We start from the raw sequence: 21,233 nt of genomic DNA, 5'->3' as shown, positions 1-21,233 counted from the left end.
TCAGAGGAAATGGTAGAGGTGAGTACAATTATGACTTTCAAAGGACATTTGGATAGATACTTGGCTAGGAAAGATTTGTAGGGAGATAGAGCCAGGTGCAGATGTAGGACTAGCTTGCTTAGGCAATTTGGTTGGCATAACATGGAGAAGGATCTCTTTCTCTGCTGTAGAAACCAAGAACTGCAGATGCTGGTTAACACACAGAAGAACACAAAATGCCGGAGTAACTCAGCATGTCTCCAGAAATGCTGCCTGACCTGCTGAGTTCATAAGTGATTCATATCATATCATCATATATATACAGCCGGAAACAGGCCTTTTCGGCCCTCCAAGTCCGTGCTGCCCAGCGATCCCCGTACATTAACACTATCCTACACCCACTAGGGACAATTTTTACATTTACCCAGCCAATTAACCTACATACCTGTACGTCTTTGGAGTGTGGGAGGAAACCGAAGATCTCGGAGAAAACCCACGCAGGTCACGGGGAGAACGTACAAACTCCTTACAGTGCAGCACCCGTAGTCAGGATCGAACCTGAGTCTCCGGCGCTGCATTCGCTGTAAAGCAGCAACTCTACCGCTGCGCTACCGTGCCGCCCTGATTAGGAGCTGAATTAGGCCATTCGGCCCATCAAGTCTACTGTGCCATTCAATCATGGATGGTCTATCTCTCCCTCCGAACCCAATTGCCCTGCCTTCTCCCCATAACCCTGACACTCGTACTAATCAAACCCAGCACTTTTTGTCTATTTTTATGCTGCGTAGTTTAATGAGTGAGTCGATGACTCTAATACCAAAATCTAATATAGGAAAAAAAGCTTCAATGTTTCTGTTACCAGCTGAATAGACAATAGGTGCAGGAGTAGGCCATTCAGCCCTTCGAGCCAGCACCGCCATTCAATGCGATCATGGCTGATCACTCTCAATCAGTACCCCGTTCCTGCCTTCTCCCCATACCCCCTCACTCCGCTATCCTTAAGAGCTCTATCCAGCTCTCTCTTGAAAGCATCCAACGAACTGGCCTCCACTGCCTTCTGAGGCAGAGAATTCCACACCTTCACCACTCTCTGACTGAAAAAGTTCTTCCTCATCTCCGTTCTAAATGGCCTACCCCTTATTCTTAAACTGTGGCCCCTTGTTCTGGACTCCCCAACATTGGGAACATGTTTCCTGCCTCTAATGTGTCCAATCCCCTAATTATCTTATATGTTTCAATAAGATCCCCCCTCATCCTTCTAAATTCCAGTGTATACAAGCCCAATCGCTCCAGCCTTTCAACACTCTGCTGACTTAAAAGCTATCCACAAAAGTATTTTGATTTCACTTTACTTGATTTTGGTTCCTGTTTCGTGCCAGTTCTATGGGATCTTTATCCTGTATTGCCATCAAGTTGATTGAGTAGCAAGACCGATTGTGGATTTCTCTGAGCCTTGCAGGAGGATTTTTTTAATATATAGCATTTTAACTTGTTTTAGAAAGCAGATTTCAACATTATATGAGCTTAAGGTAGAAGCTGTATAAGTATAAACTTAAGAATTTAATTTTGAGCTCTTCAAGGGAATATTCATTGTCCGCACAATGAAAATTAATTTAACAGGGCCAACAATAGTGGCTTAATAAGCCATTTAAATAACTTGTGAATGCTTTGTGCAATAAAGCATATTTTCAGGGCTTTGAGAGTTGTTAATAAGTACTTATCAGTATACTAATTTCTGCAGATTGCATGGCAGAAGTGCATCCTGTAAAAGAGTTAAATATCAGTGACAATAGCTTTTGGATTTCGACATTTAAGTGAACATGTACTTCAGAAATTGGTGTTGGTTTCCTCCACTATAACAGTGCCAGAGCATCAGGCAGTTTCAAATTCTTAATTGCTTGGAAATTATGAAGCAAAAAAATTTCACGCACTTTCTTCCGTATTTCATCATATTCTCTTTGCAATCTATGAATTTTGGTATCAATTTTACCTTAACATGAACTCTACAAATGAATTATGAACCTTTCTGTCAGTATTTAAAAGGCTTTTTTTGTTTCTTTTGGATTTAACATTGGTATTGAAGAATGACCACATAATGCTCAGCTCGTAAGAACATAATTACAATCAAGAGCAGCTTATTTGGCCCCTCATACCTGCTCTGCCATTTAATCAGGTCATGGATGAGTTAATAGATTACAGTTAATAGGTCAAACTATTGTTCAACTGAAAAAATCCAGTGTTAATCCTTGTTTTCTCTTTCCTTTGGCACTATTTTAGGTGTGATTTACAACTGATTCTGCCACTTTGACCTGCTCACTTATTAATTTCTGACTGTTATGATTTTGTAGGTATTGCATTTTCTAATAGCGCCTACCAAATGATTTTAAGCAATGAATATAGATGTTGTAGCCATTCAACCATAGAAAGCACCATTCCATTGTCCCTTTGCTGTACTGGTTTAAGTGTATTTTAGACAGTAGTAGTTTCATCCTCAGTGATTCGATAGAAGCTTTCCCTCGGTTGCCAGTGTTATTAATGTGTTTACCAACACTTTCTCACTCTAATATCATTTTGACTGGTAACTTTAGACCTATTTTTGTGAAGCATGTTCCATTTGTTTCTCTGAGCCATTCAACTGAATTTGCATATTTTGAGGCTTAGAATTTTCTTAACAATAATACTAGCTTCCATTTTAATAATATTTTCTTCATTTTTCATCACATTATTCAGTTAAGAGGAGGAATGACCATTTTGCTCACTGCAGAGAATTCCAATTGCAGTGTATATATCTAAAACATAATATCTTGCATCATGAAGCAGTGTAGATTATTTTAGAAATAAGGGTAAAATTTATCTGCATATTTCAATCTATTTTTTTATTTCCCATGTCTATTGATTTTTACCATCTGTTTTCATCCCTGAAGAAATACTGGGGTACAAATTAATTAGCAGTTCATGTATGTACACAATTTGTCATGTGTAGGGATTTGGTTTTTATTCTTGGTTCATTTGGGCTATGGGAAGTTTATTATTTCATGTGTCGATGTTTAATAAAATGTTTTTTTTTTGCTTATTTAAAAAACATTGACAGTGCATTAATTTTCAATCTCTGCAAAGTGTGGAGAGATTGCAATCATTAATAACCATTGCAGACTAGTTTAGGCTTTACCTTAATTCTTTAGGAAAATCTTCACTTTCATGTAATTATCACCATTTCTTTTGCCCCATTTTGACCTTTAGCTCTTGGTGCTTTTGCTGTTGTCATTTCCATGACCAATACATTCTGCAAGAAAATGCAATAGGTCAATTGTGTGACCTATTTGAAAGCAACATGGAACAGTCTTGAAGCTAAAATGATAAAAATGTAAATTGTCAGTGGTTAACATTTTGTTTAACATCAGCACAGATTTATGCATGGAAGTTATAATAATCGGAGAGACCTTTGTCCTTTTCCCCCAGTTAAAACTGGGACCCATTAAACATGAGATGCTTGTGGAAGCAGTCTGATGTTCTTGCAGAGTGGTTATGGTTAATAGATAGTAATGAGTCAGTGTTTTGCCTTGACTTCACCAATTCAGGAATTTGGGCAAATTAAAGCATTTCTTTTTGACATCACCTGATGGTGCATCATTGGTGGAAACTGGCAATATTCCTCCCTGTCTAGCTCAGTTAATCAGTTGTAAATCCATCACATCGATATGGATCTCTCATGATTTAATTATTTTTGAATGATATGCAAACGCTTCTTCAACATCACTGATTTCATGTTGGAGCAAAAGATTTGTATTTGTACAAGTCATTAAGTTTACGTGAATCACCCCTGTGTTCATCAAAACAAGCTGAAAACCTCAAGGTTTCAGAGTACATTGCATTAACATTGGTTTGGGTGAGGTGGATGTGATGATTGAATAAAGTTGGAGGAGGAGATAGGTGGTAAATGACAAAGAAGTTCATTAAGGGAGTAGCTGTTTCTCAAAGTTTAAATTTAACTCATGACTGCCGATCCCAAATCTTTTTTGTTTAATTTGCCAGTCTTTCAATTGAAAATAAAATGATTAAGGAAATTTCAAAATCAGTGATAGATTTCTACAATTTAACTTTCATGTTTTTTTAAAGCTTTTATTTTATCATTTTCTAATAAAGAAGTTTTGTGATTTGAGTGTAAACTAGTGAAAATGTTGAACCCTATTAGAGGATCTAGGATTGCTTTGAAATTAATATCTGAAATATGTCATGCTTTTTATCTATGCAGGAGTCCGAGTGGATGTCTTCATGGATATTGTTGATATATTTAACCCTTTGATATCCACGGACCATTTGGATGACATTCTGATTTTAGAGTCAAACTTAGAAAGTGAAGTTTGTGATGATTGTGGCACAGAACCAGACACCCTGGGAGGTTCTTTAAGAAATATGCTGAGTGACAAAGATCCCATGCTAGGATCTGCTAGTGCACAGTTCAGCCTGCCCTTTTCAGATACTGAAGATAGCAACTTTCAGCTAACTTGCTCAACAGGTAGGTCTGACTTACTCTTTGGCTCGTGTGCCTGCAAAAATAATGTGGGCTAATGTAGCCATTTAGTACTTGAATAAGTGGGCAGGCAGATTTTTCCACCAAGTCTTCCTTAACAAAATACCATTAGAAACGCTACCATGCAGTCTCCACTGGATCTGTAAAGAATCATTTCAAATTGGGGAATCTTTGCTTTTACTCTGGCAATTTCTTTGAAACTGCTTGATCTGAAAGTAGAGAACTACTCATATGGTCAATAAGTCTATTGGGGGAAGGTGATGACCTATTGCTGTTTTGACATATTGGAATCTTTTTTCCAATGTTATGTATACCTTGTATTTAGTACTATGTCAACCAACATAGCTTCAAACTGAGCAATTATAGTTCAGTGTGTAGTTGATAAGAGTGGGAGGGGCAGATGGGTGGGGAGGAGGATTACAGTTGTAACAATGTTATTATTAATTAAGCCATATTAAAAATGATTTGAATGAGCAATGCTTATAACGGACAGATATACCATTTCTGGTAGTACGAGTTGAGTTCAGCATCGTAACGCGGGGGTGATTTAACAGCAAAATTATTTCGTCGTTCTTCAAAACATTTGTCTGCAATTTGTTGACTAAAGTAGTTCTTAAATGTAGTTTATTGGTCATGTCAGAAATTGTTCAAATCTAGTCAAAGATTAGTTAAGTGCAAGAATAATTTCATTGTGTTTTTTTGGTAGAAGATACATTGACGAAATATGCAACTGTGCTTGGAATGGAGCTTTTGTACATTTTTTCTATATTGTGCAACTTATTTTGTAAAGCATAAGCCACCAGTAATATTTGTGTTACTTGTTTATATATCTCTGAACCCTTGGATGAAGATCATTATTATGGCACTAACAGCCAAGAAAAACATTTGATTTTCTGAGAATAAAATGTACCATTAATTGAATATTTTGGAAGAAAGTAGTACCCACACCACAACTTTTTTTTCATCTCTTTATTGGGTTGGTGCATTTATTACAACTGTTTTTTGAAATCTTTTTTTGAAATGGTTTTGCTAATTATTTTAAATGGGAGTTTATCTATTTTCTGCAGTCCTCTAGCTTTGAGAATTTGCCTAAGATTGTTTTCACCAATGCCAGATTTCCATTTGCTGATTAATATCTATTATGACTGCAAAGATGTAAATCAGCAGTTGTGTATGAATACCACTGAGGATTTGCTGTTCATGAACAAGTATAATTGAACAAGTTTTGATCCTTAAATCAAAGAGTTTAGCTAATGTTATCCCACAGGCTTTTTAATTAACTCAAATCTGACAAAGCAGAAACTTGCCAGAATAATTGTTAAAGTAGCTGATTTCATCAAGGGTGGTGGTAGTGTGGCACTCAATTTGGCTTGGGACCAACATGTTGGAATTCTGGTGGGAAGGATGAATGTGAGTCTGACCATCTGAGAATTGCCGAGAGCTATTGGATTCCATCGTAGATCTGCTTGGATAATGTAGTGAAAGATATAGGAAAGCAAAATATTGGTATAGTGTAGATTGGCTGGTGTTCAAGCCAGTTTAAGATTATATGGTATAGTGTGTTCCATGAGCTATTATTTACTATTCTGGGCCACTCCTTGTCTATGATGAGCTGAGTTGTAGCATTTAGATTGGCAGATTTTAGTGTGGTAATTTTTTTTAGAACAGGCTGTGAAAATGATGTGATTTTCTTTGGGATGACAAGTATTGCAAGTGTATATGGTGAAGTTGGATAATGTCTTATTATGCACCATGCAAAAGTGCATTGAAAGCATATTTTTACCGTCTTGGAGCTTTATTGCAAAACTCCACTTAAACGTACTGATGTCCAGACGTGTAGGAAAGAACTGCAGATGCTGGTTTAAATCGAAGATAGACATAAAATGCTGGAGTAACTCAGCGGGACAGGCAGCATCTCTGGAGAGAAGGAATGGGTGACGTTTCGAGTCGAGTCTGAAGAAGGGTCTCGACCTGAAACGTCACCCATTCCGTCTCTCCAGAGATGCTGCTTGTCCCGCTGAGTTACTCCAGCATTCTGATGTCCAGACACCTGACAATGGCAAGTGAATGTCTTGCACTTTGTCTGCGCACTATAACGTTTTATCACTTGGATAGTTTATCCATTGTTAGATTATGTTAACCAAGACAGAACTTTGTCGCTCTGAGGTTATTCCATTGTTCATAAAGGTTCTTCTTTAAAATGTTTCTTTTATAACTTGGATAGAAAACATGAAAACTGACTTGTATATGGATGAACTCTTGATTAAATCAGAACAAGTTATGTCTATGATGCCTTAACAAAAACATCCCAGAATACAACATAGGAGTGGTATCAAACAAAAAAAGTTGATGCTATGATAAGTAAGCCGATAATTATCAAAAGGCTGTCAAAAATGTAGATTTCAAAGAAGCAAAGATATAAAATCTTGGGCTTTGGAAGGAAATTCCAGAGCTCAGGGTCTTAATATCTGAAATCATGGCTGTCAATGATGGACCAGTGGGAGAGTCTAGGACTAGAGGTCATAGCCTCAGAATTAAAGGACATTCTTTTAGGAAGGAGATGAGGAGAAATTTATTTAGTCAGAGGGTGATGAATCTGTGGAATTCTTTGCCACAGAAGGCTGTGGAGGCCAAGTCAGTGGATATTTTTAAGGTAGAGATAGATAGATTCTTGATTAGTACAGGTGTCAGAGATTAAGGGGAGAAGGCAGGAGAATGGGGTTAGGACGGAGAGATAGATCAGCCATGATTGAATGGTGGAGTAGACGATGGGCCAAATGGCCTAATTCTACTCCTATTCCTTATGACCAATTAAAATCAGGGACACACAGATGTCTTATGGGAGTTTACAAAAACAGTAGAAAGTTGCTGGTTTAGGGAAGATAACGGAAATAGAGGATGGGGCTGTAGTGGAATTTGAAAACAATGATGAGAACATTAGGTGTAAGAGCCGATGGGTGATATTTAGTAGAAATTTCAGCTCCTGGTATGGAGGATAAGCAGTTTTACAATATTTAGAAAGTGAAAAATCTGTTTAGACATATCAAATTAAGATTTAACTCACCTGTGACCAGTTCAAACGTGACCCAAACAAAGGGAATTAACATTCTTTTGATATCCATCTTGAATCGGACATGCACTGTGGAGTAGTCAGGTGAAGGGTCAAGAGAAATAGTGAAACCTATGCAGATGTACATGTGGAAAGTATACAGTTACTGGATTATGTTGATGTGAGACAGCATGTACATGAAAAAGAAATATAGGGAACCAAGGATATATCTTTAGGGAACACCAAATTTAATGATGTTGGCGAAGGCAGCTAGGCCATTGCTGTTGCTGGCCACAATCAGATACGAAAGCTGCAAGTCCGTTCAACCTGGATATAGTGAAAGGATCTGGTGGAGGATCGTGAGGGTAATCATGTTAGGTGCCGTACATCGTTGGTGAAGGACAAAGGATAGGACAACTTTACAAAGGATGCTGGTGGAACTTCAGTGTCATTTTAATATTGTGGTAGAGATCGGATTGCACCACATGTGAATTCCTCCGAGAGCAGTCACATCAGGCGCGTTAACACTTGTCTGTGATGTTTTTAAACCATGAGGCAGAGCAATGCCAAGGACACTTGAAATTATAATTAGCAGTTGATCTCCAAGAACATTGCACATAAGGAATTGGGCCTACGTGTGGTGTTCAGTTAGTGGATTGGAGGGCAGCAGATAATTGAACCAGGGCATCCAATTATAATGCAGTTATTTTAAAGTTGCAGGTTCTGATAAAGTTCTCAGTTTTATATTTGTTATAGAATCAGAGAATATGTGACATAATTGAATTGGGTAGAGCACAACCATATGACTATTGTACAGATAAAGAACATGAAGTTACCGCACTGGGATGTTTGTCAGCCATCAATTTCTAAGTGTAGAAGCAGTCTATAATGGTTCAGTTGATGAGTGATGCAGATCCTGCTTTCAGTAATGCAATTTTGTAGAGATTCACTTTGTGACTTCCAATGGTACTAAATTAAAATATCATTTCAGGATCCTCAGTGCTTGCTGTCCTGATTGAGCTGAGGAGTCCCATTGTGCAGTATTTGTGCACTTTATATTAAAGTTTTAGCAAAAATATGAACCACAGTATGATATAAAGGCCAATTTTATTAACCAAATGCTCTTATTTTGTTGCTATTCTCCATTGATATAACTAACTAAATCTAGTTTACGTGGTGAATCATTTAATCATCTTTGGTATAGCAGTAACAAATATAATATTTTCTCTTTTTCTAGATGCTGAACTTGAACTCACCGATGAGGGTGAAATGAAAGAAAGTACCCTTGATACTATGGAGGAAGAGGATTTGTCAGACCTTTCCAACAAGAAAGCAAAGGGGAAATCGTATAAACCCACTGTGCAATCACCTCGAAAGTCTCCACGTTTGTTGGCCCAAGGTAAGATGTTATGAAATCATTTTGCTCTTCACAGTGGTAACTGTTTTAATTTTGCTCCTTTTAATTATTTTGGTTAAATGTAACTTTTGTTTTTGGATATGGATAACTATTTCAATTTGAATATTGAAATGTACTTAAATGTAGTTTTCATAATAGTACAGTTAAAACATCATTGACTGGACTTTAGGGAGAATCTTGTATATGTAGTTTTTCGCACTTTAATACAAGCAATTATTATCTGTTGTGTGTCATGAATGAAGATAGACATGTGCAAGAGGCTTTTACAATAATTGGAGTATTGCTTTTCTTTGCCTCTTTTAAATGTGAGTTAATATATTCTACATGCAATTTTGCATTAACCATGTGTCTCTTCTCTTTCCATTATTTCTCTAACATGAAGCTGCTCCTTGACTTCGTCTCTGAAATTATCCTTGTCTTTTGTTACTTGCCAAGCAGCATATGAGGGAATTCTGTATTTTCTATTTTGTGCAATGCTTATTCACTGTGACCATCTCTTGAAGTTCCCTCCCTAAATCTTAGGGGCCAACCTCTTGGGTTTTCAAATAAATCTTTTAAGTGCTTTTTCTTCATACCCTTAGCACACCCACCATATGTTCTTCCCTTCTCTGCTCTTTTCTGAGATCTTTTTGCTAAAAAGTGTTACATAAATGCATATTGTTGCCTTAGTTAACCTTGAGCAAAAAATCCCGTTAGTGGAAAGTGAGATCAAATGGAATCTAGGGTGCACTAACCAATTGGATACAAAATTGGTTTGGTGGTAGAAGGCAAAGGCTGGTAGTGGAGTGGAGGGTCTATGACCAATGGTGTTCTGCAGGGATCTGAGCTAGGTCCTCTATTTGTCATATATCACTGATTAGCATGACAATGTAGGTGACATGATGAGTATGTTTGCAGATGTCACCAAAATTGGTAGAATAGTGGACAGTGAAGGAGTTTGTCTAAAGTAACAAAACTATATAGATCTAGACCAATATCTTCTGAATTTATTATCTTGTCAGATTTCTTACTTCCTCGCCTTTGAGTCAGGAATGACTTATTGGGATATGAAACCTATTGTTTTCCATTGCATTGTCAGTGGCTGTCATTAATATATAGGAAATTCATTGATTCATTCTGTCAGCAGCATATTTTACATGAGGTTGAGTGTAGCTATTCTTACAGGTCCAATTCTCTAATATTCATCTTCAGTGAGGATCACTTTAATTATCCAGGTTAGGAATCATGGCAATTCCACATTCCTAATGAAAAGGAACAGAAATAGTTATTCAAACAGCAGTTAGAGCTAACTCGACATAATAATCACATTTGAGTCACTCTTACTTGTAAAACTCTTCTACCCCAAGGATTTGCATTTTGATTTAGTCTAATCCTCCAGAATCAGCCTGTGTGTTTCTGGAAAATTGTGTTAAGTTGATCTTTATAATGCCACTAGACCAAGTGGACCCGTTGGGCCCATTCCTTGTAGAGGGGGAACAGGGAAGGGGAGAGGGTGTCACTGAGTGAGCCCTGGACCCAAAGCCTCTCCTGTATTGGTGTAGCTCCCTCAACCCCCCCATTCAATCCCCCTTATCCCCCCCTCCTCCCCCCACTGACCCATTCCATCCCCCCTACCCCACCCCCACTTGTCCCTCCCCTGCCCACACCCCCGGCCCTGCCTCCACCCCCATTCCCCCCTTCCCACCCCTATTGCCCGCTCCCCCTCCCCTCATCCCTACCTCCCTCCCCTCCTCCCCACTCTCCCCCACCCCCTTCCCCCACCCCACTCTCTCCTCCCCACCCTCACTCTCCCCTCCTCCCAACCCCCACTCTCTCCTGCCCCCCACTGTCCCCTTCCCCCAACCCCCACTCTTCCCCCCCACCCCCTCCTCCCCCCACTCTCCCCTCCCCCCCACCCCCACTCTCTTCCCCCCACCCCCACTCCCCCCCTACCCTCCCCTCCACCCACTCAGCTTTCACTCCCCTCCGTGGAGCCGTTGGCTGCGAAAGGCACTTACCACTGGCCGTGCGTTCAACGCTGACTGCCGACGTGCGAGTCTCCGCCGGCGCCGGGCGAGAGGTGAGGGGAGAGTGACATTGAAGTGGATATCGCGGTGAGATCCGGCAGAAGTGGGAGGCGGATAGTGCGGCAGGGGCTGGGACTACTCGAGGCCGGTGGCGCGCACAAGATGGCGGAGCGTGAGGAGGAGGAGAGTGTCCGCCATCTTTGTGAAGTCGTGACGAGGCCGTCGGTGGCAGCTGCTCCTGAAGGAGGAGGAGAAACTGCCCGCTGCGGGTTGTGTGCGGTGATGGTGCGGGGCGCTGGGCCCGGGCAATAGCGGGGACTCGAGGATGCCGTGGGGTGAAGGGACGGAAGGGAAGGATGAGTGGACCATCAGTCCGACCATCTCCCTCCTGCTCGGAGTGTCCCCCAGGTGTGGGAGAGAGGAGAGAAGCGAGCGGAGGGAGGAGAGAAGCGAGAGGAGAGGGGAGCCCCTGATTGTGGGCGAACGGCTCCGCTAACGGCTTCCATCTTGTTTGTGCGAGTGAGGAGAGAGGCTGTGCATGCCCAATGGTGACGTCATACGCACAGCACTTTGAAAAAATGTTCAGAAATGAAAGTTTTAAACTTAAAAATCTCTAATTTTTAAAATATAGGATCAATTTAAATAAAACTTGTTTTTAACAGTCGCCAGGAGAGTGGTGATTAAGGTGGCGCAAAAATTGTGGCGCTATGGTTTACCGTTTTGGCTGCTGGTCCACATGTCACATGTCTCTCAGAGAGATATTCATACATACAAATATATATATATATATATATATATATATCCATACAAGATCTGAGTTTTAGTAGTATAATAATAATATATATATAGATAGATATAGATATAGATTATAGTTAACATGACTGAAGTTAAGTGTGTAACTGCCAGTTATGGCTCATTAGAAAGCCTTCTGATTCAGATAATAGATTTAACTCAATTCTACCTCCTCCAGTGTAGTGCTGAGGTAATGGTATGTTGCCTTGAGAATGAAACATTAGACCAAAGCCCTCTGTTTCCTTGGGTACAAACGATCTCAAGAAGAGCAGAGGTTGTTTTACTATCCACTACTATACAGAGATTGTCGTGTGTAGAAATGGTAGTCCGATTTCCTTTGTTCCAATAGTAATTATGTTTATGCCAAAAAGAACTTTGGGATATCTTGAGAGGGATACAAAAAACACTGTTCATGTCCTTCCTTAAGAATATGCTTCTAGTTTAGTCACTTAAATAAAAAACAGTAGAAACTTATTCTGAGATTGTAAATTTTCGGAGTATAAAGACACTAAACTTGAGACTGGAAATCAATGAATCTAAAAGCATATGATAATATGCGCTCAGAAGCAAAATTGCAGTCAACTATTTAGGCTATGTAAATTGGTGCTATTCTTGTTTTAGATAAGGCAAAGCTAAGTTTATGTAACTGATAATTTAAAGGAAAATTTAAGCTTTCCTGAGCTAATTCATCAATTTTGATATCAAAATAGGAGACCTCACTTAAAAATATGCTGTGCTGATCCTTTAGTAGTCAAACGTTGTTTGCTCATATCATGCTCATTTATCTGGCCCTGGCATAAGGTTGAATGCCCGTGTGTTTTATTTCCATGATTTTTGATTCTTCAAACATCACGATTGTAACAGTTTGGAATATTGGTTATACAAATTTTTAAAGCAAGGATATATTTTAAGTATTCGATAAATTACTAATTATTTTTTCTTTCTCATTAGAACCAGTTCGAAGTCTGCGCAACAGTACCATAGCTAAGAGGCTCAGTCCAGCAAATTTAACCCTTACAAAAAAGAAGGAACAAGTAAAGTTTGTCTCTATTGGAGCAGGGTCACCAAAACTGCCAGATAGACATGAGAAGCAAAGTCCGCAAAAAAGTGGAGGAAAGGTTCAATCACAGGAGCAACATGTGTCAGAAAATGTACAGAGCAATGCAGAAACAGATCATATGTCTGTAGACTCTGATCCTATGCCTATGGATTCAAGCAGCCCAATGCTCCGATCAATAGAACAGAGCAATGAGCCGGAAAGTACACTGGAAATAACTTGTGAAAGTCACAAATGTACGTCAGTAGAATCAATGGAGCATAAAGCAATAGACCCTGGAGTGGAATCACAGTGCTCTAGAGAGCCGCAAATTGTTTTAGAGGCAGAAAAAGACCCTTCAGATACAGTTGTAGAAGATGTAAATGATCTCCATTGTCTAGAGGCACAAGTTGCATCGCTTAGCCAAAGTTCATTTGAATCTGCTTTGCAATCACAGCATTTAGCAGAAATAACTGAAACTAGTCAAGAATCAACGGCAGAGAATGTTAGTGCACAAAATAATGCACTCTGTGACACTCATCTAGATGAGCAAGCCATGTCTTCAGCTCCCAGCCTAGTCAAGTCTGTTCAAGAATTGCAGTGCTCTGCTGAATCATTAGTTGCTCCAAATTCTGATGGAGTTCGTGCTGATGCCGTAATAGGAGACCTTCAGAATGTAGGTGATATCCCTTGTGGAACCATACATGAAGCTGCAGAGGAGTCAAAGGAACTTGCAGCAGAAGGGAAGATTGTAGAAACTTTTGAAAAAATGGATACTGTGGAAAGTAATATTATTAATGAACAGAAGAATGAGTCAGTTGAGGGGAATCTTGTTGGAGTAAATACTGAAGCACTGGCTAAGATGGGAGACCTCCATACAAAACTGGAAGAAAATGTTCAAAATCCAATTGGTGGAGAATTACCAATATCTTCTGAATTAATTACTCCCATAAATTATGTAGACGTACAGGGTGCTCATGATATCCAGCCAAGTAATGAAACTATTCCAAATAATGCCAGCTGTGTCATAAAACAGAACATTTCAAGTGTGGTGGAAATGGTTGAAGACTCTGAGAACATTAAGTCAATTCAACTTGAAGCTCGAGTTGGTGATTCGGAGAAGCTTGAGAGTGGGATACTTGAGATCAAACCTGAACAAGAAATAGTAAAACCTGTTTCCTCAAATATAGTTGCCAAAGGTGCCAATGATTCTCAAAGTGATGATTGTGCCAGCGATCACTTGGCAAACAGGGTGCAAGATAAATCAACTAAGCAACAGTCAGATCCCATTAATGAAATAATCCAGGATCTTTCTGAACATAAGGACGATGCTGAAATTCCCCCAGTGAAGGAGGGTGCGATGGAATCTAAGTGTCAGTCTTTAAAACAGGAGACGTCACCATTGAAGCCTCAGCATGACCCTGAACAAGTAGATTCAAAATCAGACCAGACTGAAAACGTCCTGCGCACCAATAGGAAGAAAACTAAATCGGATGTTCAGTCGTCTGAAACACTTAAACAATCTAAATCACATACTTCTTCAATAACTAGTAAAAGGAAGGCAACAGACCAAGACGAACGACACCTTCACAAGGCAGTTAAGAGTTTGAAAACACAGGTTGCACAGGATGCTAAATTCAAAATTGATCATCCACAAAAGAAAAACTTTGGCAAACCCTCTCCTATTTCACAGGGTACAAAAATGCAGACTGCAGTTACATCACAGATGTGCAAGACCACGTCAATGTCTGCTTCAGGGAACGATAAGCTGAGGAAAGTGGTCCAGGTATCTAAACATGGTTCTAATTCTGTTTCAAAACTGAGTGAGATATCAGCAAAACAAGGGCTACACTGTAGCCACAAACCTATCCCCTCAGGCAAAATATTTCCTCAGCAGACAGATAACATAAAGGAAAGAGATAAAGGAAAACATGCTGACCATTCTAATGAAGATGATAGAGATAAAATGAAAGCCAGAAAAATTGAGAAGGGTATTCTGCCAAGGCAGCGGAGGAGCAGCAAAAGCCTCTCACTGGATGAGCCACCATTATTTATCCCAGATAACTTGCCTCTGGTAAAAAAGGAGGAAACTGATGTGGACCATTCCAACCCTGTTGCTCCCTCAGATTTGTGGGACCCCAAAAAACTCTGTGGCTTTTGCAGGAAACCCCATAATAGCAGGTATGTTTTTCTGTAACTGGAGTACCGAAACTTTTCCATAATTAGAGAATATTCTAGGTTAAAAATTGGAACAGTTATGCTGACATCTGAAGTGTTTCCTCGTGTATTGACAATAAAAATCAACTTAAATGTTAGAAATTTTAAAGAGTTTTTTGAAAAATTGAGTAGCAATCTTGCATTACTGGCAGTGGAGCATTTAGTTTTTGTAGCTGTATTATGCAGATAGGTATTTCTAGCATGGAATTCATAGTAGTACAAAGCGCCTATCAATCTCCACTCTAAAATCATCCAAAGACTTGGCCTCCACAACCGTCTATGGCAATGAATTTCACAGATTCACCACCCTCTGGCTAAAGAAATTCCTCTTCATCTCCTTTCTAAAGGTACGTCCTTTTATTCTGAGGCGGTGCCCTCTGGTCCTAGACTGTCCCACTAGTGGAAACATCCACTCTATCCAGACATTCATTATTCGGTAAGTTTCAATGTAATCCCCTCTCATTCTTCCAAACCACAGCGAGTATAGCCCAGAGCAGTCAAACACTCAACACACCTTACCCCAATCATCCCTGGGATCATTCTTGCAAAACGCCTCTGGACCCTCTCCAATGCCAGCACATTCCTCCACAGATATGGGGCCCAAAACTGCTCATAATACTCCAAATGTGTTCTGACCAGTGCCTTAAAGCCTCAGCATTACATCCCTGGAGATGTGGTCTGTTGGTCTCACCACTAGTCATATCTTCCTATCTCCACCCCTTTCTGCCTTCCCTCTTCCTCTCTGGTTAACTTGTAACTGCACCCGTAACAAATGCAACACCTGTCCCTATAACTCCTCCCTCGACTCTGTCCAGGGACCCCGACAGTCCTTTCAGGTTAGGCGGAGGTTCATCTGCACGTCCTCCAACATCATGTACTGCATCCGTTTTTCAAGGTGTGGACTCGTACATTGGCGAGACAAAACGTAGACTGGATGATCATTTTGCTGAACACCTTCGCTCAGTCCGCCTGGGCCTACCCGATCTCTGGTTTGTCAAACACTTTAATTCCCATTTCCACACTGACCTTTCTGTCCTAGTCAATAGACAATAGCTGTAGGAGGAGGCCATTCGGCACTTCGAGCCAGTCCTGGGCCTCCTTCATTGTCAGAGTGAGGCCAAACGCAAATTGGAGAAACAGCATTTCATATTTCGTTTGGGCAGCTTACATCCCAGCTGCATGAATATTGATTTCTCTAACTTCAAGTAACCCCTGCATACCTTCTCTTGTGGAGCCTCATTGTAACTTGTTTTCACCAAGCCCACAGCTAGCAATGGGCTGTTTTCTTTATCATCGTTATTTTTTTGCATTTTGTTCATTCATTTGTTCTATATCTCTGTACCACTGTCCATATCTCTCGTTTCCCTTTCCCCTGATTCTGAGTCGGAAGAAGAGTCTCGACCCGAAATGTCACCTATTCCTTTTCTCCAGTCTGACCCGCTAAGTTACTCCAGCTTTTTGTCTTCCTTCTGCAGACTCCCTGTTTCCTCAACACTACCTGCCCCTCCACCTATCTTTGTATCATTCACAAGGCGATCAATTCCAGCGTCCAAATAATTAATATACAATGTGAAAAGTAGAAGACCTAACACTAACTCCTGTGGATCGCTGGCATCCAACCACAAAAAGACCCCTTTATTCTTACTCTTTGCCTTCTGCCATTCAGCCAACCTTCTATCCCTTCTGCTATCATGGGCTTTCAACTTGTTTAGCAGCCTCATGTGCGGCATTTTATCAAAGGGCTTCTGAAAATCCAAGTTAACAACATTCACTGACTCTCCTTTGTCTATCCTACTATTTACTTCCTCAAATAATGACATCAAATTTGTCAGGCAGGATCTTCTCTTCACAAAACCGTTCTGATTGGCCCATTTTATCATGTGCTTCGAATACTTAGAAACCTCATCCTTAATAATGTACTTTAAAATCTTATCATCCACTGAAGTCAGGCTAACTGGCCTATAGTTACCCCTCTTTTATCTCACTCCTTGTGGAGTAAAATTGCAATTTTCTAGTCCACTGGGACCACTCCTGACTCCAGTGATTCTTGAAAGATAACTGTTAATGCCTCCAGAATCTCTGAAGCTACCTCTTTCAGAAGCCTGAGATGCAGTCCATCTGGTCCATGTGATTTATTCAACATCAGACCTTTCGGCTTCGTAAGCACCTTTTCCTCAGTAATAGACTGTCACAAAGAACATACTCAATTTGTCTACCATTTCTTTATTCTCCATTACTACTTCTACAGCATCATTTTCCAGCAGTCCAATGTCCACTCTTGTCTCTCTTTTATTCTTTATATATCTGAAGAAACTTTTGATATCCTCTTTTGTAATGTTGACTAGCTTACTTTCATATTTCATATTCTCCCCTTATTGCTTTTTATTTGCCTTTTGTTGGTTTTTAAAAGCTTCTCTATCCTCTAGCTTCCTATTAATCTTTGCAATTCTTTTCTCCTGTCCCCTCCAAAAATAAATATAAAATTTGTTCTGTACAGGCATGTTTGACAGATGAATGATACTTTATTGTCACCATGTTTTGCATACAACCTAGTCAGTAGACAAGTATCGCAACGTATTCCTGCCGACAAATGTACAAAAGTACCGAAACGTCCTATCTACAGGTGCTCCCCGCCTTATGATGCTTCGACGTAAGATATCTCGACTTTGTGATGGTACAAAAGGCAGCTACCCGTCGAGAGCCGCATTCGCTTCCGGCCACGTGATCAGGCTATACGACCACGTATTAAATGCATTTTGACTTACGATATTTTCGGTTTCCGATGGGTTTCGCGGAAGGTAACCCCATCGTAGTTTGAGGAGCACCTGTACTGCTTGCCGCTGCACGTGGTAGAAGGCCTCCGGTTCTCCCTTTGTTCTCGGTGAGCGCCCCCCACGCCGGGTCCACTCACTGTTCTTGGCAAACCCCTCCCAATGTTTCCATTGGTGGGTAAGCTTTAATCTCCAGATAATTGTGATACATACCTTACTGGTGAATGTGGAAACAAAAAGACTGCGCAAACAATTATCAGAATGTGGGCAATGAGAAATAGATTGTGCGACTTTTTAAATCTGCTGTGCCATAATATGATTTTGGTAATTTAATCTTTGGCCATAACATCATTCCTCTGCTAGATTACCATAACTCTTGATTTTCATATGGTATAAGTATCCATCTGTTTCAACCTTGAATGTGCTACATGATTTGGTATCCATCACTCTCTTGGTTGGAATGTGTAGGGAAAAAACTGCAGATGCTGGTTTAAATCGAAGGTAGACACAAAATGCTGAAGAAGGGTCTCGACCCAAAAGGTCACCCATTCCTTCTCTCCCGAGATGCTGCCTGACCTGCTGAGTTACTCCAGCATTTTGTGTCTTCTCTTTTGGGTTGAGATTTTTTAGATTCACAATCCTATGAGAAAAGAAATTACTCCTCAGTTTGAAATGGCCAATCCTTATCTTGATACTGTTTCCTGGTTTAAGACCTCTTGAGCAAGGGAAAACTGCTTACAATTTCTATCTTGTGAAGCTTCTTTTTATTACATTGAGATTATTCTGCATTCTTCCAAGCTCCAGGGAGTATAGATTTTTGCTGCTCAATCTACTTGAACCTTTGCAGCAGCACCTCAAAGACAAGTACAGCCATCCTCAGATATGACCAAAACTGCAAACAATACTCTGGGTTTAATCTTATTAAACCATTGTACAATTGCAACAAGTCTTCAGACTCTCGTACTCTAGCATCCTTGTGATAAAGGCTAACATTGAACAAGTTAGTATGTCAGGCATCAGAACTGGAAAAATGGATGATGAGCAAATATTTAATACAAATTATCACAATTCTAATTGGCTGCTATGTGTTTCAACTGAGAACATTATCTTCATATCTCAAAGTGCACAATTCAATGAACACCTAAGACTGTCACCAAAAATGTAAATTATTTAAGAAGTAGACCTTTTAAACTTTTCGATTAAATTGTACAGTAATTTGCGATCATGAAATAGTAGTCAAGTTTGATAGAGGCAGCCTATCTTTGCATTTGAGATGGTTTAGAATGGCAGAAAATATGTGATTCCTTTAAAGAAGAGGTGGAGGAGATTTACGGGCACTTGTGTGGATTGAAGCATTTTAGTTTAAGGAGAGACTGGATAGGAGGGGTTTGTTTTCCCTGGAGCAGAAGAGGCTGAAGAAAGAGCTTTGGTATGTAAAATTGTGAAGTGCAGATTGCAACAAGATTTTGGGTCGATAAGAGATTTTAGGAGTGATAGGAGATTTAGAGGTGATTTGAAATGGAAGTGTTTCACACACAGGGTGGTTGGAGTCTTGAGTGCTTTGCCGGAAGAGGTGGTTAAGGTTGATTTAAAACATGACTTGACATGTACTTGAATTGCCAAGTCATAGAAAACTATGCATCTAAAGTGAGTAAATGGGATGAGTGTAGACGGGTCGAAGGGGGCGGGGGCAGAAATATTGTGGGCTGGCATAATGGATCCAAGATTAAATATTACAAAATGCTCAAATTTACGTGCTATTTTCTTTGTGCAAAGAGTGTCACTTTTATTGCAGCTGGTGTATTTTTATGTATATTTGTTTTAAAAAGAAATGCAGTGGGTCCCTTCTTGGTACATTAATAAATACATCCATGGGCTTAATGGGTAACACCCTTTGCTCATCAACTGATCCAGACTGCAGTGAGAATGTAGCTACAATCCTAATGAAGTGCATCACTCAGGCGTGTCCTTTTTTTTTTATAGCTGCTTCATTTTCCTTCACTTTCCCACAGTTCACATAATATATCCTGTGGTAATATTCAAACCAGAGCAAAGCTATTTTTTGGGGTTTCCTCTCCTATCAACAATAACAATAGATTTTCTAGTCCTGTTTTCGTTATTGGGGCATTGTTTTGTAAAAATAAAAATGATTTGTTACAACATTGACTTTTTACATTAATGTATATAAGCATGGGTGGCTAGAATAGTGAGGGGTTACTGAAAAGTAAATGAACAGTTCTATTAGAAAGGCATCCATTATAGTAGATGAAAAAATCTACTCAGCAAAAATGTTACAAAACAATCAATAATATTTAGGGGGAATGTTTTTAGGTATCTTTCATACCTAATCCAATTAATTTGAAGAAGGTAGATGTTGAATTCAACATGCAATTAACTTGGATGTTTGTTTTCAGGTTCATGGTCGGGTGTGGGAGATGCGATGATTGGTTTCACGGAGAGTGTGTTGGATTGACACTTGGCCAAGCCCAGCAACTGGAGAAAGAGGACAAAGAATATATTTGTTTGAAATGTTGTGCTGTGGAAGACAAAGCTCCATCAATCAATCACAGTCACACTAAACATATTGTACATAATGACATGGAAAAAGCAAAGCCTGAATTGGTCCACGAGCGTTCAAACCATTTAAAAAGTGAAAAGGTGAGCTATTCAGATCTAAATACTATAACTAATGCGTCTGATGTAAAACCAAATATGGAATTAATTGAAAATTTGCCAGATATGAAGAAACACAAGGTCAAAATGTTAAGAAAGGCAAGGTGTTTTATGTTTGAGTGTCATGTGTTCAAATTCATTGGAACCGATCCACTGTTGCAATTTCCATTTGAACCAAAGAAATCAGTTTAATAAAATTGATTTATTGCTCAATTTTCTTTAGTAATGTGAGTTTATAAACATATATACCCCAAATTGCAATTGTGTGCTTTGCAACACTATTTTCCGAGTTCTGAATATTCAGTTTTTCCAATCAACTGAAGCTGAAAGTAAGATAAACAATTCCTGCCCTTTACATTTCCATTTTGAAATTATCCAAGTTGAAATCTTTGCTATTTAATGTGCAGGAAGGAACTGCAGATGCTGGTTTAAACAAAAGATAGACACAAAAAACTAGAGTAACTCGGCGGGACAGGTAGCATCTCTGGAGCGAAGGAACGGGTCTGACCCATTCCTTCTCTCCTGAGATGCTGCGTGCCCTGCTGAGTTACTCCAGCTTTTTGTGTCTATCTTTGTTATTTAAAATTGATGTTCTCCACTGTTTTAAAAAAGAACTGGCCATGATTGTGGATCAAAGCATAAATTGAGATATAATCACTGAAGAACATTAAATTTATCAGATAAGAGGACATGCAGATGTTAGAAAATTGAGCAAAATACACTATGCTAGAGTAACTCAGCAGGTCAGGCAGCATCTGTGGA

The 21,233-nt window shown here is 39.6% G+C and overlaps 1 protein-coding gene across 5 annotated transcripts in view; it reads left to right on the top strand.

Annotated features, from left to right (window-relative positions):
- The window catches only part of phf3 (PHD finger protein 3), a 97,075-nt gene that overhangs the window by 11,398 nt on the left and 64,444 nt on the right, over positions 1 to 21,233 (top strand). For 4 of the 5 annotated variants that reach the window (XM_078399008.1, XM_078399009.1, XM_078399010.1 and 1 more), the window contains 3 exons: positions 8,797 to 8,958; positions 12,726 to 14,991; positions 20,213 to 20,456. In XM_078399008.1, the coding sequence (XP_078255134.1) occupies positions 8,797 to 8,958; positions 12,726 to 14,991; positions 20,213 to 20,456 (2,672 nt within the window). Of the gene's footprint in view, positions 1 to 4,231; positions 4,496 to 8,796; positions 8,959 to 12,725; positions 14,992 to 20,212; positions 20,457 to 21,233 lie in introns of all 5 variants that reach the window. The other variant, XM_078399007.1, reaches the window with a different exon arrangement.

The sequence above is a fragment of the Rhinoraja longicauda genome, chromosome 5 (assembly GCF_053455715.1).
Source record: "Rhinoraja longicauda isolate Sanriku21f chromosome 5, sRhiLon1.1, whole genome shotgun sequence".
Classification (NCBI taxonomy): Eukaryota; Metazoa; Chordata; class Chondrichthyes; order Rajiformes; family Arhynchobatidae; genus Rhinoraja; species Rhinoraja longicauda.
Note: the sequence above shows the minus strand (reverse complement) of the source record. Positions and strands in the feature narration are given on the sequence as shown.